The sequence below is a fragment of the Lachnellula hyalina genome (assembly GCF_007821495.1).
Source record: "Lachnellula hyalina strain CBS 185.66 chromosome Unknown contig00151, whole genome shotgun sequence".
NCBI lineage: Eukaryota > Fungi > Ascomycota > Leotiomycetes > Helotiales > Lachnaceae > Lachnellula > Lachnellula hyalina.
The window spans coordinates 395-15,598 of NW_022157265.1; the positions used below are offsets into that span (position 1 = coordinate 395).

Sequence of the window (15,204 nt, forward strand, 5' to 3'; positions counted from 1 at the left end):
TTCTAAAGCAGGGGTCAAGGTTCAAAGAGGCAACGCACCTGAACGTAGGGTGGTAAAGGAGTCGGATTTTTTCCCCTGAGAGACATCTGCATGACTCTCTCTGCATCTATACCTCCTCGCCCACCTCTAAACCCATTGGGCATCCTTTATTCCAACGCACGTAAATGGTCGAATAGCTACATAGATTTAGACCCTACATATCAATAACAGCTCTCTCATACACGCTAGAGGAAGCGCAGTGGTAAGGATAGGAGATGCAACAGTTATCTAAGGCGTAGCGCAATATCTTTGACAAAGGTATCTCAAGGTGGGTTACACATCAAGACCTGGGCCCAGAACAAATTTCGTAATGCATTTTTAGGAGTAGAGGCAGAAGCAAATGAAACAATGTATAAAATTAGGGGTAGACGACTGGGTAGTTAGCTCTGCTAGAGGTCCACTTGGCACCAGAGTCTCTAGGATCTCTTTCGACATCCAAAATTCGTCATCGTCTAGAATGCAAACTTGTCCTCCCACGCGACCATCTTCGGCACATCCGTTGGGCATTTCGTTAACAATCGTAGATCACATTCACAGTATAAATTCGTGTTCTAGAAAGTCGTAGCATAATTCCAGTGGTCAAATGTAGCATTCCTTTAGCTCGTTATGCGACTATGCGACTAAAGCCATGACACCCCATCCCAACCCAGGAAGACAGAAGAACCTTTCAAAATCCTAAAAAAAGTTAGCGTTTGCCTAGAAACCCTAATTCCAGAACTCCGAAAAACTTACGGAGAGGAGTGAAGAACCATCTGTTCTTTCCGGACGTGTATCTCTCCTCCAAAGCCTTCTTGACGGTCTTCTTCGCATCCTCTCGCTGGGAAACCTCCTTGAAAGTATCGGCAGTCACAACTCCCTTCAATCCCTCCAACTCCAAGGTGTAACGTGTGGGCATCAGATGGTTGTAGTTGATGACCTTGATGAACGGCTTAACCTTGCTGCGCTTGGCTTGACGGGCTTTTGACATGCGGCGGGTGATTTGCGATGGGTAGCGCTCGATACCGGCGACCAATGCGTGAGGGTATGGGTGGCTCTTGTTGCCGGTGTCTTGGGGTTGAATGATCACGACCTGCAATTTCTCCATCAGCGCTGTCTTTAAGCAATTCCCATATCCATCTCCTTGCGCCCAGCTCGGTGTCTTAAATCTTATATGTTCGGGTGCGCGATCGTGGGTGGTGAGTATTTACCTTCTTTCCGGCATATCTGCCCCTGGTGATGATGGCAACACGGCCGACCTTGAGGACTGTGAATAATGGGGTCAGTACTGCTGATCAATTGTAAACTGATTTGGAAGCGTCCTATACTTACACTTCATGGCGACTGTCGGAGTTGTTGGTTTTTCGTCGTGGTGTTGCTCTCCACGAAAATTGGGGAGTGGAAATTCTGAAGAATCCAGTGTGCGGCGGTCTAATCCTAGATTGGCCTAGTGGAAACACGTGATTCCAGCACTTTTCGGTACGTACCAACAACGACTCTCAACATCGATTCTCTCTCTCACAAATATCTTTCTATCAAGTATTATTTTGATCACAAAACTAGGCTTGAAGGCTATCATCACCCTCGCTGCTAAACATGCTTGAGGCTTAACCTTATGGTTCTAACTTGACAGATATTTACTTAGTCTGATCCGGCTTTTCGAGATTCGCACCAACGAAACAGCATTTCACCTTGGCTAATTGGCTCACATTGTTTTAACTGGTAACATTTCCGTCATTTCAGATGCTCATGTTTTGACACCGACAGCCTCGGAAGTTCTTATGGCATGATCTGAAGCTTGCCATTGGCTGGGCATACTTGACTTGCGATCAGAGGCTTGAATTTTACAACATGATGTCGGTTGCCCTCGGTCCGTTCCCCAACCTTTCAAGTGAAGCTCAGGGGATGAATGGAGGCACTCATATTTCCTTGATACTCTCCAATGACCGAGAGGTGCTGGATCATGTTGCTCACATGGACGTCGAAGGCTTTCAGCTGGGCATCAATGAAGCCCTGCCTTTTTGTGTATAAGAAATATATTACTTCAATCAAATTTATATCTCTCTCTACCAGCATTTCATTCTGTGCTGCGACTACTCAATTTCAATACATGTTGAACAATGGTCTTTTAGACTGATGCAAGATGCGTAATTGTGCTTTTCAAATCCATTCTTGTCGGACTTACCACCTTGATGTCGGACATGGTGCAATTGTAAGTGCTGTTGGATATCAAGTATACCAAGGTAGAAGAAGTAAAGTGTTAGGAGGTCATGAATATCCCGCCCTCTGTTCATGAATGAATCGGGAGATGAGGATAGAGATTAGACCGAAGGAATCAATACTTGCTCAAAGTAAATGTATAGTATTTGACTGCGAACAGATACCGTGATCGAACCTTCTTCATCGCCCTTACTTCATCTTTCATTCTGCCACTAAGGCCGAGGCTTCCGAGCGTTTAGTATAGCAATATCTTGGGTCAGACTGATGCCATCCAAATTTTGGTTTTGGGGAAATCTATCCTGTTTTAATGCCAGATACGTCGCGTAGTAAGCACGTGACCACATATTCCAGAGGTTCGCAGCTATTTGAATCAACACGCGATTACTTCCGGAGTTTGCTTGATTAAAGTTTTTCTCCACCTCCAGAGGCGCTTTAGCGAGAACTCTTGAGCGCTAGGACATCAAGGCCAATCCAACAATTTCCACAAGTTCACCATCAACACCATCAATAGGACCGAGATCAAATTCTTCAAACGACAGAACGAAACACAACGCAGCTGCGAAGCGCTAAAAGAAGATACCTACCACTTTAAAACATAAAAATATCCTACTTCTCTTGAAACTTCATGGCCCCCTCCTTTCTCCACCGCTCACTCGGACTCGACGGTCCGGACATGTTACTCGCCATCGAGTCTCTCCTATTACTCTCTTTACTGTAAAACTGTTTCTTCAAGTTCTTAACAGCTTCTTGCATATACTCATCCTTTTCCTTCTGCGCCTCTTTTCCTCGGATTACCAGTGGTGAACTCTCAGGTAGTCCTTTCCCAGGATAGATGCGTGTCTTTGCCATACGAGGGATCTGCTCAGACTCTTTCGGCCAGCTTCCGGGTAGGTCGGTGTCGTTAACTACTGGATCAACCACTTCTAGGGCTATAATCTCAGGGAATAGAGTGAAGGTCCGAGGGTGGGTTTTAGAGACCACGTCCAATTTTGGTTCTTCGTTATTTGGAGATGCCGGATCAAACTCCTTAGATCGCCACTCTTCTCGGTGCGTATGTTCCAACAACGAGTTTACCTGAACCTCCAATTGGCCAGTCTGGGTATCATTCCAAAGTTCAATGGCCGAATCAGAAAGTTCACGGACATCTTTTCGAAGACTCTCAACTTCAGACGAATTGACAAGTGGAGAGAGGACGGAGAGAAGTCTGGAGACAACACTTTCAGTCCTGCTGGGTGGAACGGAGCAATTGGACTCCTTGGGCCCCAGACTCCCCGTGAGAGTGCTTCTGGGTAGTGACTGAAGAGCTCGCATTGTTAGAGCTTTCCAAACATGTGCTGCTCGTCCACCGTAACCGGAAACGTCGAGTTCATCTGATATTTTACCGAGGAGATCACTCAACGTCGGCTGAGACAGGGTGAGCTCCGAGCGGAAAGGTTGCCAGATGTATTCGCACATTGCACTTGAAATGATATGCTGAGCATGTGCAGCGCGGAGTTTGCGGGAGTCTTCGGAGTCATCGATCGGGACCGATGCAAAGACGCCATCTGCTTTAACCAAATTTTTATGCACCTTCTCTAGGTCCTGATCGTGTGTCAGTACAAAAGCTGGCCGAAATCAGAGAAAAGTAAAGGGTACCTTTCCCTCGAGATCATTGAAGTATTTCCAAGATATTTTTTCAATGCGACCACGAATGTCCTCGAACCCCTGCTGGCTGATCTTTGTTAGTATGATGTTACATTCTCCTGATGTGCTGTGATCAGGGATGAAGTACTTACAAGTAATCCACCGACTTGGAGTTCAAGGAAAATTCCTTCTTCATCATTTCTAACTCTTTCTCAACAGTCTTCTTTTCTTTTTTGAAGGTATTCTTGGCTATCTCTAGCACTTCGCATTGCTCCGTAACCTTCTTCAACTCTCTCATCTGTAATTCCATGGCTCTCTTTGAATCTTCCACGGTCTTCCCGAGCTGCTCCCTCTCACTCTCGAGACTAGTCACTCTCTTGTTGTTCTCAGCAGCCTGCTTTTTGAACCCATCTTCTAGCTCCTTCGTGCGATTCTTCATAATTTTTTCCAGTTGTGCCGAACGCGTCTTCAATTCATCTTCTAGCTTTCGCTTTTCTTCTTCCGCTGCAAGCGAAGCTCTTTTCTTTTGCTTTGCGATATCTTGATCTAGTAACTCTCTTTCTCGCGCAATCTCTGCCTGTTTGCGCTCAATATCAGTATTTGCCTCCTGGTCCATGCTCTTCAAGATGGTAATCGTGATTCCCTTATTGCGAATATCTTCATCTTTATCTATGCATTCTTGCTCTAACTGATTGAGCCTATTTCTGGTCTCATCCATCGTGTCAAGATTATTCTTATGCAACGTAAACTGATGTTGAAGGGCTCTGATCGCTCGTTGAAGCGCATCCATAGTTTGAACCGTCTCACTGACTGCTTGAGTCCATGGGCCAAGACCACTTTGATGTTCATGATGCGGTGAGCTGCCCTGGCTTGGGCGAGATCTTCTGCCGTTGGTGTTGGTACTTGCATGACCATTGTTGCTGAGATGATCCCCTGCACCATCTTGTTGGCCGCTGCCATTGTGGGATTCATCCGCTTCGCTACCCTCCCAACCTCCATTGGCTTCAGTTCGTTGACGGTTGTTTCTGGGACCCATGTCTGGTAAATATTCCTATTTTGTAGCATAACACATCAGCCGCAATGTCCGTCATCACACTGTGGTATACTTCGATTCGACAGAAGTAAATCAAAGGCTTAGTTACTTGTAATGCTGTTGAAAGGCCCTTCCTCTTAAGGCTATTCTTGTTCCCAAAAGTATTTACCAGCCGCTTCTTGATTGATCCTATCCGTGCCTCATGTGGTGAGAGCTCGCGATTCTTGTCAATGGAGAAGGTATGATTAGGGGTTGACATTCAGCTCACGAAAGAAAAATCAGTAAATCTAACCTTTTCTGAGATTGTGCAGATTTCGGATGAAAATGAGGGAGTTGTTGGCGGGTTGGTCGGTTAAGTAGGCCAAATATTGAACATTGTTCTTCATCATTATACAAAGCACTGAGGCACTTCAGATGGACCCCGGCAACAAGATCAACATTAGTGACGGTACATACCCTACAGTTGGTGCCTCTTTCACACCACCGAACCCCCTGCTCACTGTTTGTCCAGTAACACAATCTCGAAGCATCGAGACGGCTACCGATTGAGATGCCTGACGTGTCGCCGCATCACTGGATCTCAGAGTATATCCACCAGTGGCAAGACTGCCGGTGTTGCGTTTATAACGGGTAAATACGTTCTCACATGCTTCATGTACATTATTGGGGGCGTGGGCACTGCACGATAGCCAGAACAAATACATTGCGCGGGGTGATGCAAGCCTCTTTGCAAAATGAGGCGTACTTGTCAGCAATTTTTTGGTGCCATTGGACATCATGCAATGTCCCATAGCCTCGTCTGGTGTAACCAACTGCTAGTGAAGAATTGCATTCGTCTGAAATTTGTTCTGTACTGCGTGCGGGATGCCACAGCAGACCCCGCTGCCCTCTCGCAACACTTGACCGCTCTTCTTTAGGATTAAAACTTCGTTTGAAAAGTCGACCTTATTGATACTGTAAATACGAGTAAGGAAAGTGACTGCTTGCCATGAAATGACACTTGACTACGGCGCTTGATGAACTCGAGGATCAAGAAAAACGGAACTCTGTTGAAATGTACAATTCTAACCTGAACTGGGTAATGATTATTCAAAATCGTTTCCAAGAGACCAATTATCAAAAGTTACCTATCAGTTAAACAAAAACAATGAATTTATATAGAATTAGACACTTTCAATTCAATGTATTGCAAGGAGAGAAGATGGATGGCAAGAGAGGAGAAGGATCTAAAGGAGCGGGGCGGGGCGGGCGGGGCTCACATTTCGGTCCGTCCAGGCATCCGGTGCGCTAAAATCGGAGCAAACGTTAGTGGCTTGGCCGTAGTGTTGGCGTTGTGTTGTTTACTTAGGTCCCAAAGTAAACAATACTTATAGGTACCTACAGAGAATGATTTTCTGAAGCCCATATCCCAGGATATCTCAACCCTTGAACAGCATCGTTTTGCATGATTTCAACCTTCCTCAGCCTCATAGCTTGAGGTCTTCTCTCATGGTTGCAAGCACCTGGCCCACTGTACCAGACACAACATTCCATTCCGCATTCCACACCAACTGTATCTTCACCACCATGCCTTCCACAGAACGTGATAACTCGCGCGATAGCGAGAGACTTTTGAAACACCAGCATTCAGCTTCGTCAGATGGTGCCCGAGCAATTATTCCCATGTGAGTATTTCTACGCCTTCGCAGCGCAACATGCTAATCCTTGACTTTCCAGGTGGGACAGCTCTGATCCTGATCGCGCACCTCCTCCATTACCTATGAACCCCTCCTCGCCGAGCGTTGCATCACGACCTAATACTTCATCCGCTATAAAATCTGCACACGCTGCGCTCACGGAGAAGGCTCGGGAAAGCAATTATATCACAAATCCCCCACCGAAACGACTTGAGGGATCACCAGAACGCTCTCTGATTAAGGGAGCTGCTCATAAACGTATGCAGTCACTACAAACGGGAAACGTGCGAGACTTGAGTAGCTTCATAGAAGCAGGCTCTACATTTGGCTCGCCTACGCCATCACCAGAAAAGAGTACAAACCGGCCAACGACTCCACATACCAACAAGGACTTCTTTTCAGAAGGGAGATCTCTAGAGAGGTCGCCCGAGAAATCGCCCGAAAAATCACCAGAGAAGGAAGGGAGTAGATCTTCAACACCTACTCCAGCTTGCGAAGTACCAATTAGGGATATACCAACTTTGAGACCTTCCTTGAGAAGACCACCACAGAGCATTCTCGGCGAAAATACGCCTCCACAGTCGGCTACGATGTTGGCATTACAACATATGGCAAGTAGAGATGTGGATGCTCCACTATCAAATGTCACAAACGGATCAAATGCGCTGGTTCGCTCCCCGCAAACGTTCGACGCGATTTCAACACAGATCTTGAGCCTTACCAGTATTGCTACAGGTTTACAACGAGAGATGGCTCAACTTAGTCGAAGAAGCAAGGATAATGCCACAGATCTAGTCAGTCTGAAGGAAGCCACAAATGCGCGTGACGAGGACATTCGGAAGAGTCTAAGAGATCTTGCCAACAATCTGAGCGAGTCTGGCTCAAGAAATACAAGCTCGATTTATGGACCGAACGCTGCACTGTATCTAGACAACAAGGCGCACAATTCTCCCGGATCTAGAGGGAAAATAAGTCTTCCACGATTTCCTAGCCCAACAAGCTTCTCAGCATCCCTTGATAGAGACTCGATCACCAGCCCCTCTTCGTTCAATGCCGATGGCCCAGTCGTTAGTATTGCGCTACTCGAGAAGATCCTCCGCGAGATGGGAACCAAGGATGGGCAGGATAACCTCGTGAGTAGGCTGACTGAAGTTGCAGACAGATTGACTCGCGAAGGGATGTCTACTGCGAAAAAACTCGAGGATTTGGTACAGTTTATCAAAGAAAACAGCACCTCGCAAGAACTGGTGACACATCACGGCGGGGGCGCTGGAAATTCTAGGCCTCGAAACTTCAGCTTCGGAGAGTCGCCTCCATTAGAATTGGATTTCGACCAACAAAGATCCGCACCTATGACCCAGCGAGTCGAAGCTCTTCTTGGACCAGGAGCAAATAAAGAGAACAGAGGTCCTAAATCGGCACGAGCTTCCGAAATAATCAACGAAGATGTTCTGAAGATCATCCGTACAGTGAAAGATAGCGTTGCACAAGGAGGCGGCCTTACCGCAGAAGTGAAAGCTCTTGTTCGTGATCTTCGCGGAGAAGTTATGGGCATGAGTCGGGAGATTTGCCGCCAATTGGACGAAGCCCGAAAAGCGTCTGACCAGGCCAATGTTAAGAACCTCTCTGCTGCAAAAGGCGCTACTATCGAAAATGAAAAAGTCACTCACATCATTCAAGAAGGATTAAAGGAGTTGGAGCAACACATGGACCGCATCATGCAGGAAAATCGTCGCCAATCTTCCTCATCCGTAGCTTCACGAAATACGGTCGATTATGGTGAAATCTACCAGGCCATGCGCGCTGCAATCAACGATAAGGATCGTGACTCCGCAACACCTGCCTTGGCCAAAGAAGACATTGTTGAGGCCGTCAGAGAGGCTTGGGAAAACTACAAGCCAGATATCGAGATCCAAAATTTTGGACTTGAACGGGACGAATTGCTGGCTTGTTTGAAGGAAGGAATTCAGCAATACGCTCCCCAAGACACTTCTCGAGACATTGGAGGAGCTAGTAGAGAAGAGGTCTTCAAAGCTGTTGTCGAAGGCTTGAAGCATTTCTCCCCTCCACAGGTAGAGACGGAAGCCAGTCTCTCACGCGAAGAGATTCTTGATGCAGTGCGGGAATGCCTGGAAGAATTCGAATTCCCATCCGCTCCTCTACCAGAGCCGCGAGAACCCGAAGTGACTCGTGACGATATGCTTGATGCTGTCACAGAGGGTCTTCATATGTTCGACTTCGCGGCAAATACAGCAGCTGCGAGTCGAGATATCAACAGTGAAAGTTTGACTCGCGACGACATGCTCGATGCTATCACAGAGGCTCTTAATAAGTTTGACTTTACAGCAAATACGACAACTGTCAGTCGAGATATCCGTAGCGAAAGTTTAACCCGTGATGACATGTTTAATGCTATCACAGAGAGTCTCAATATGTTCGACTTCGCGGCAAATACAGCAACTGCGAGTCGAGATGGTGGTGAGGGATTAACGCGCGATGACATCTTTAATGCTATCACAGAGAGCCTTAATAAGTTTGACTTTGCGGCGAATACGACAGCTCTTAGTCGAGAGGTTGCTGGTGAAGGGTTGACTCGCGATGATGTGTTCGTTGCCGTCAAAGCCGGCCTTGAAGATGCGCCTCTGCAGATGGGTCCTCACGGAGAACAGATCATAGAGCGATTGGAAGAGGTGATGGAAGCAATGCGTACAGAGTTCAAAGCGGTATCGGATGAGTCGAAGCAAAACGTCTCGGCTCATGGAAGAGACACAGAGCAAGTTCTGGATGCAACGAAGGACGGACTTGAAAAGCTGCGCACCGATATCGAGAGTTATGTCGACCGAGCTGCCGATGTGACTGGCAAGGATGAGATCTTGGACGGCATGCGAGAAAGCTTCACTTCTCTCCGTGCCGATATTGAATCTTTATTATCCAAAGAATCTGATAGCTCAATGGAAGCTGTTCAAGGCGAATTGGAACATCTTCGGGAGACGCTGGCTGGCTCACTTGTTCGTGGAGGAGCTAGCGTAGAGAAAGACGAGATATTGGACGCCTTAAGAGAAGGTCTCGACAGTCTGCATGCGAATATTGATAGACCTCGCGACAGTAAAGACGAGATATTAGACGTCTTAAGAGAAGGTCTCGACAATCTTCGTGCGGATATTGAGAGACCTCGCGACAGCAATGAGAGCGTTCTCTCCGGTACAGGGGAAATTCTCGACGCACTCCAAGATGGCTTAACTGGGCTCCGTGCTGAGGTCGAGAAAATCAACAACAAGCCCATCGACATGACTGTCAATTACGAAATCTTGGACGCCTTGAAGGAAGGTCTAGAGGGAGTACGAGCCGACATTGACCGTCTCCGAGAGAACGGCAATGGCGAGCGAGCTATCGCAGAAATAACCGACACGGCAATCGTTGCCGCAGAAGGCTTGAAGCAAAAGGACATTCAGAATCTGGAAGTCTTGATCACTCAGCTGAGAATGAAAGTTGAAGCTATGGAATCTATGCCACCGCCTGCTGCAGAGCCCGCGCCAGGATCCTTGTCTAAAGAAGATATAATTAGCGTCGAGGAGAAACTAGCCAATGTACAAGAATCAGTGGCAGACATGTTGAATCGGGAGCAGCCTGTGGATGAATCTGGTATTAAAAAGGAGGATATAGAGGCCATCGAGACTCTTCTTCGAAACACCAAAGCCAAACTAGACGAGATGGACCCAGAGCAAGCTGTGAAGAAAGATCACCTTGATGCTGTTGGGGTTCTTATTCACGAAACCAAAGAAGGCGTCGATGAGCTTAAAATCCACCTGGAAGACGTTTCTAAAAAGGAAGAGGTCAACACCATCGAACTTCTGGTTCGCGATGTGATTGCAGGCCTTGAAGAGATGAAGGAGCGTGCAGTGAAGGAGTCGGAGGATGTTGAAAAAGTAACCAAGACCGATATCGAGGCGGTCGAAGCAGTTTGCCTAGATGTCAAGACTGTCATTGAGCAAATGCTTTTGCCGGATGTTGCCGCTCTAGCATCAAAAGATGATGTCAAAAATCTTGGGGAGATGGTCAAGGAGTTCAAGGGCCGGATTGAGACCCACGCCGAAACCAATGCAAAATCTTTCGAAGAACGACAGGCAGAGACTGTTGGAGTTAGCGAGCGAGTGACGGAGATCAAAAGCTTTCTAGAAGAATTCAAAGATACTATCAAGGAGAAGCTCGACGAGGGATCCACTAGTGTCGAGACTTTAGGCAAACTTCTTGAGGGTATGGGTGACTCGATCGAACAAAACGCGGGCGTATCAGATGATATCCAAAATTTGTTTGACATGATGAAGGAGGAATTTGAGAAGTCGAATGCTGGGGTTGTCGGCACCAAGCTTGAGGCAGATGAGAAGTTCCAGGAGACACAGGAGACCCTGACAGCCAAGATCGACGAAAGGTTCAACGAATTAATGACAAAGTACGACGATGCTCTACTAGCGGCTGAAGCCAAGGCAAAGCTCGGCGAGGAGAAGAACGCTGAGGCTGAAGCTGCTGTATTAGGGACAAAAGCAGTAGCCGAAGAGTTGAAACTACTCATAGACACTTTAGGCAGTAGTTTTGGCGACTCAGTTGAGAAGATGGACGAAGCTTCGAAGACTGTTTTCCACAAAGTCGAAGAGACTTTTACTCGAATTGAGGAGAATCATGCCGAAACCAAAACAGAACATCGACTGACCAGGGACGAAGTTTTCAAGACTGCCAGTGCCATTGAAGGAGTGGATGGTCATGTCAAGGAATATCACCCCAAGATTCTCGAATCCATCAAGGACGTTCTTCTCATTGTTGGTCAGCACTATGAGCATTCTAAGACATCTACTACAGAGATCCAGGAGAAGATTGCTGAGATACCTATTCCTCCTCCACAAGATGAAACACCTCTTCTCAAGGAGGCTCCTCCTGTCCAGGAAAAGTATGACGATAGCCCTGTTCACGAGAAGCTAGATAAACTCGTTGACCACATGCATGTTGCTGGAAAATCGTTCGCTCAGCTAGATATGCTTGACAAGATACATCAACAGGTGTTGCAAACTGCAGCTGAAGTTTCCGAATTCGTATCGGCGCAGACACAGCGCATTGCTGATGATCATGAAGATAGGGAGAAGGCTGTTGAGGCTGCTACAATTACACTAGAGAAGCGTCTTGCACAGAAGGAACTAGTTGAGGCTACTGTAGTTGGCCTTCGCGAAGAGGAGGAACACCTGAAGGAGTCTGTAATCGTTCTCAAGAATGAGCAGGACGATCTTGCACACCAAAAGATGCGCCTTTCAGCTGATGTGTCAAGTCTTGAGACTGCATTGCGGATACGACGGGAGGAACTTCATGCGATGGAAGCACGAGCCGAAGGACTTGAACGCCGCATTCTCGAAGGCGTGATTGATCATTCTCGTGCAGTACTCATCTCTAAGTCCAACAAAGGCCGAGATGCAATGAGCAGGAAGCGCGTTCCCAGCCATGCCACCTCAACCACCGGATCCGTATCTTCAGTCACCACTTCACGAGCCTCATACACAACACAAAGCGCAGTCAGTATGGCAATGAACGGCAACCGCGCCATGGTCAGCGTTCCCATCAAAAATCCCGCTGGCGCAGCTAACGGCAGACGAATCCTCTCTCTCAACCAAATCACCCACAACGTACCCACGGGAGGCATGAAGCGCAGCCATAGCGTCAAAGCCGCTGGCGGCTCCGGAGCCTTCAGAAAATCTAGCTGGGCTGGCTCTTTGAACAATAAATATGGCGATTTGAACAAGGAGAACCTTGCTCTTAAGGAGAGCGAGGAAGATGACGATCATAGTGATGGTGGGGAAGGAAGCGACGATGAGACTATGAGACGTAGTAGTAGGGGTACGACAATCTTGACTGGTACTACTGGCACGGGAATGAGCGAAAGTGTGATTGATGAGGGGACTGAGTGGACGGGTAGTGCAGATGGTTCTCATGATGAAACTGAGCTGGAGAGTCCAGGCGAGAATCCAGACGGGATGGTGTTGTTTGAAGAGGGCGTGGAGGCTACTTAGTGTGCATTTCTTCTGGGTGGATTCTTGTAATTACTACATTTTATTGTTGACGGGGAACATGGGATGGACATTATTGGATGGAAGGGAGGATGGGAAACCGGTTGCTCCTTTATGACTTTATGAATAGCGTTTAGCGAGTCGAATTAGCTGTAGCTGTTACTTTTATTAAAACCCTCTTGAGTATGTGCTGGCTTGTCACAGTTCTCAACAATCCGTGCACCTAGGTATAATGATATTACCCAAGGAAAAATTTAATCACCACTAGTACTATTCAAAAACGCACAACTCTATCTACCCCCATCCAAATCAGAGAAATAAACAGTGCCACTTCGCGTCGCAGAGCTATCTATACCAGCAGCGCCATTTGTCTATGGAAATGAGGCACCATTACTCAGATGGCTTAGCTGGACTACTACCTTAGTAAATGGGAATAGTGAAGGAACGCTAGCAGTTTAGCATGGGAGATGTATAGTTTCAGAGGCTGTCGGAAGCTGTAGTGGCCTGCCTGCATGGGGCACTATGGCTCCGAGAACTTCTTTCGGCTGGCCTAATAAAAGTCCTCCACTATATAAGCTTGCTTAAAGCTTTGCGTATAAATACTCTTTATCTATTTAGGTGGAATAGCATAGCTTTCTCGGAATCTTGATACCTTGAAAACTGCATTATTTACGTTAGATTTTATAATTATACGCTAAACTGCGTAGCTACGGAGCACCTTGTACTCTCAGTTACCTTACGTCTAGGCTTTGTCAAGTTTGAAGGCCAATATCCTGATAAATGGACAGAGAAGGAAAAATCAAAAGCATCCTATCGATGAGTAGTTCCCGTATGTGGAGCTTCTACAGTCAATCCAAGGGTATATAAGGAAGAAGAGAAACACAAGCACATAAAAGTAGTTCCTGAATTGACTTTCCAATTCCATCATGGATATCTAAACACGTATATCATACAAAATATCCTTCCTCAATCCCTCATCCTATTCGCCGAAAAGCGCTTCAAAACCACTTCTCTAATCTTATACCGGCCCAATATCCCATGCACACCCAACGCTTCCTCCTCCTCCACATTCAATGGAGCCGGAATATCCACATAGACAAGAATAAGCGTCTTCTTGACCTGCGTGATGACTCGATTGATACAATTCATCCAATGCCACGTCCTTCTCTCCTTCCCATCCACGTAAGCCTTGAGCGAGGCATCGCTCCGCCAATACGCATCACTATAACTCGGTAGAATAATTATGCCGAATTCCGCATGGTCGAAGACGGGTCCGCGGTTGTAGAGCATGAGATCGCAGGAAAATTTTATGCCGGACCGTGGTACCCAGCCTAGGGAGCGGAAGTGGTGGTACACGACGTAGTTTATCATGAATGGATCATCGGGCCTTAAGGCTGGGTTGGGCCGTGGTGGGAAGTATGAGGATGCGCGGAAGAGGTAGAAGAGATCTTGTGTTGGGATGGGGGCTTTGGTGGTTGGGGAGAGGATAGTGAGGGCGCCGAGGGCGTAGGAGAGGAAGAATGCTTCTTCGAGGGTGAGTTGGGTGTGTTCTTGATTTTTGATGGCGGGGAATGATGGGTCTTCTGAGACGGTGACGGCTAGTAGGCCTTGTTCCGGATGGGGTGGTTCGGATTGGAGGAAGGTGTTCTTTTCCACGGTTGGGGAGAACCGGACGCTCTTTGCGCGTTTTCTACCGAGCAGAGGGTTGGCGAGGGCAGAGCTATTGGGCGTGGTGTTGCCATGGACTGTTTCGTCTGACTGGCTTGATCCATTGTTTGTGTCGTCGCTAGTTTCGGACGGATCTGAGGAGAAGAGAGACTCCTCCACGACATCAGGTCCATTGGGTAGAAGCTCTTTAGAGCCCGATGTATTGCCATTGGTCTTTAGATCAACCGCGACAGTGTCTACAACTCTTTCGTTGAATACTGGGATTTCCAGGTGACTGTTGCTTTCAATTGTCTCCAGTGGCAAAGTCAGGGCGACTGAATTTGGCAAGGCCAAGAGTTCAAGTGGACCGACAGGTGCAGAGGGCGTTAATTCCTGCTGCACTATCAATCCCAAGACAGCATTGCCACGAGATATGTGAGGTTCTGTGAGACTTTCATTCGTATCTTCCAAATCAATACCCGAATCGAGCGAAGAATTGGGAAGTGACAGAAGCTCTAGAGGGCCAACAGGAGAAACAATATATTTGGTTTGGGCTAGAGCGGGCTTGGTAGAGCCATTCAAAACTACAGTAACACTCTCTTTGAGTAAATCTGTGTTTGAAGAGTTGCTACCGATCGTCTTCTCAAGCCCGTTTGGGAGAGGATCAGTCTCGATCACTTCTGCCACCGATGATACTTCATCAGGAGGCTCTTCACCACAAATAATTGATTCTGCTTCTGCTTCTTCTGATCGTTTTTGATCAATAGCTTCCCTCTCCTTTCGTGCCCTTTCCCACTTGACCTGTTGCCGCTCCAGCCGCCGTTTCGCCGTGTTCTCTTCACTCGTAGCTTTCTCCTTGATCCCTCGTCGAGTCTTCTCCCGTGTCATCCAACTTGGTTCACTTCGACTTAAACTTCCTTTTCCATAAAATCCCTGCTCCCAC

The 15,204-nt window shown here is 47.2% G+C and overlaps 2 protein-coding genes across 2 annotated transcripts; one reads left to right on the plus strand and one right to left on the minus strand.

Annotated features, from left to right (window-relative positions):
• Positions 1–706: 706 nt before the first annotated feature.
• On the minus strand, positions 707–1,521 carry LHYA1_G006920 (60S ribosomal protein; the record flags this gene model as incomplete). The annotated part of the gene is made up of 5 exons (XM_031151853.1): positions 707–714; positions 772–1,108; positions 1,227–1,282; positions 1,348–1,452; positions 1,503–1,521. 5 exons carry the CDS (start codon positions 1,519–1,521, stop codon positions 707–709), a joined length of 525 nt encoding a protein of 174 aa, XP_031002780.1.
• A 4,936-nt stretch (positions 1,522–6,457) lies between these two features.
• Positions 6,458–12,617, plus strand: LHYA1_G006921 (uncharacterized protein; the record flags this gene model as incomplete). The annotated part of the gene is made up of 2 exons (XM_031151854.1): positions 6,458–6,555; positions 6,608–12,617. The coding sequence occupies 2 exons, from the start codon at positions 6,458–6,460 to the stop codon at positions 12,615–12,617; spliced, it is 6,108 nt and encodes a 2,035-aa protein (XP_031002779.1).
• Between the last annotated feature and the right edge of the window lie 2,587 nt (positions 12,618–15,204).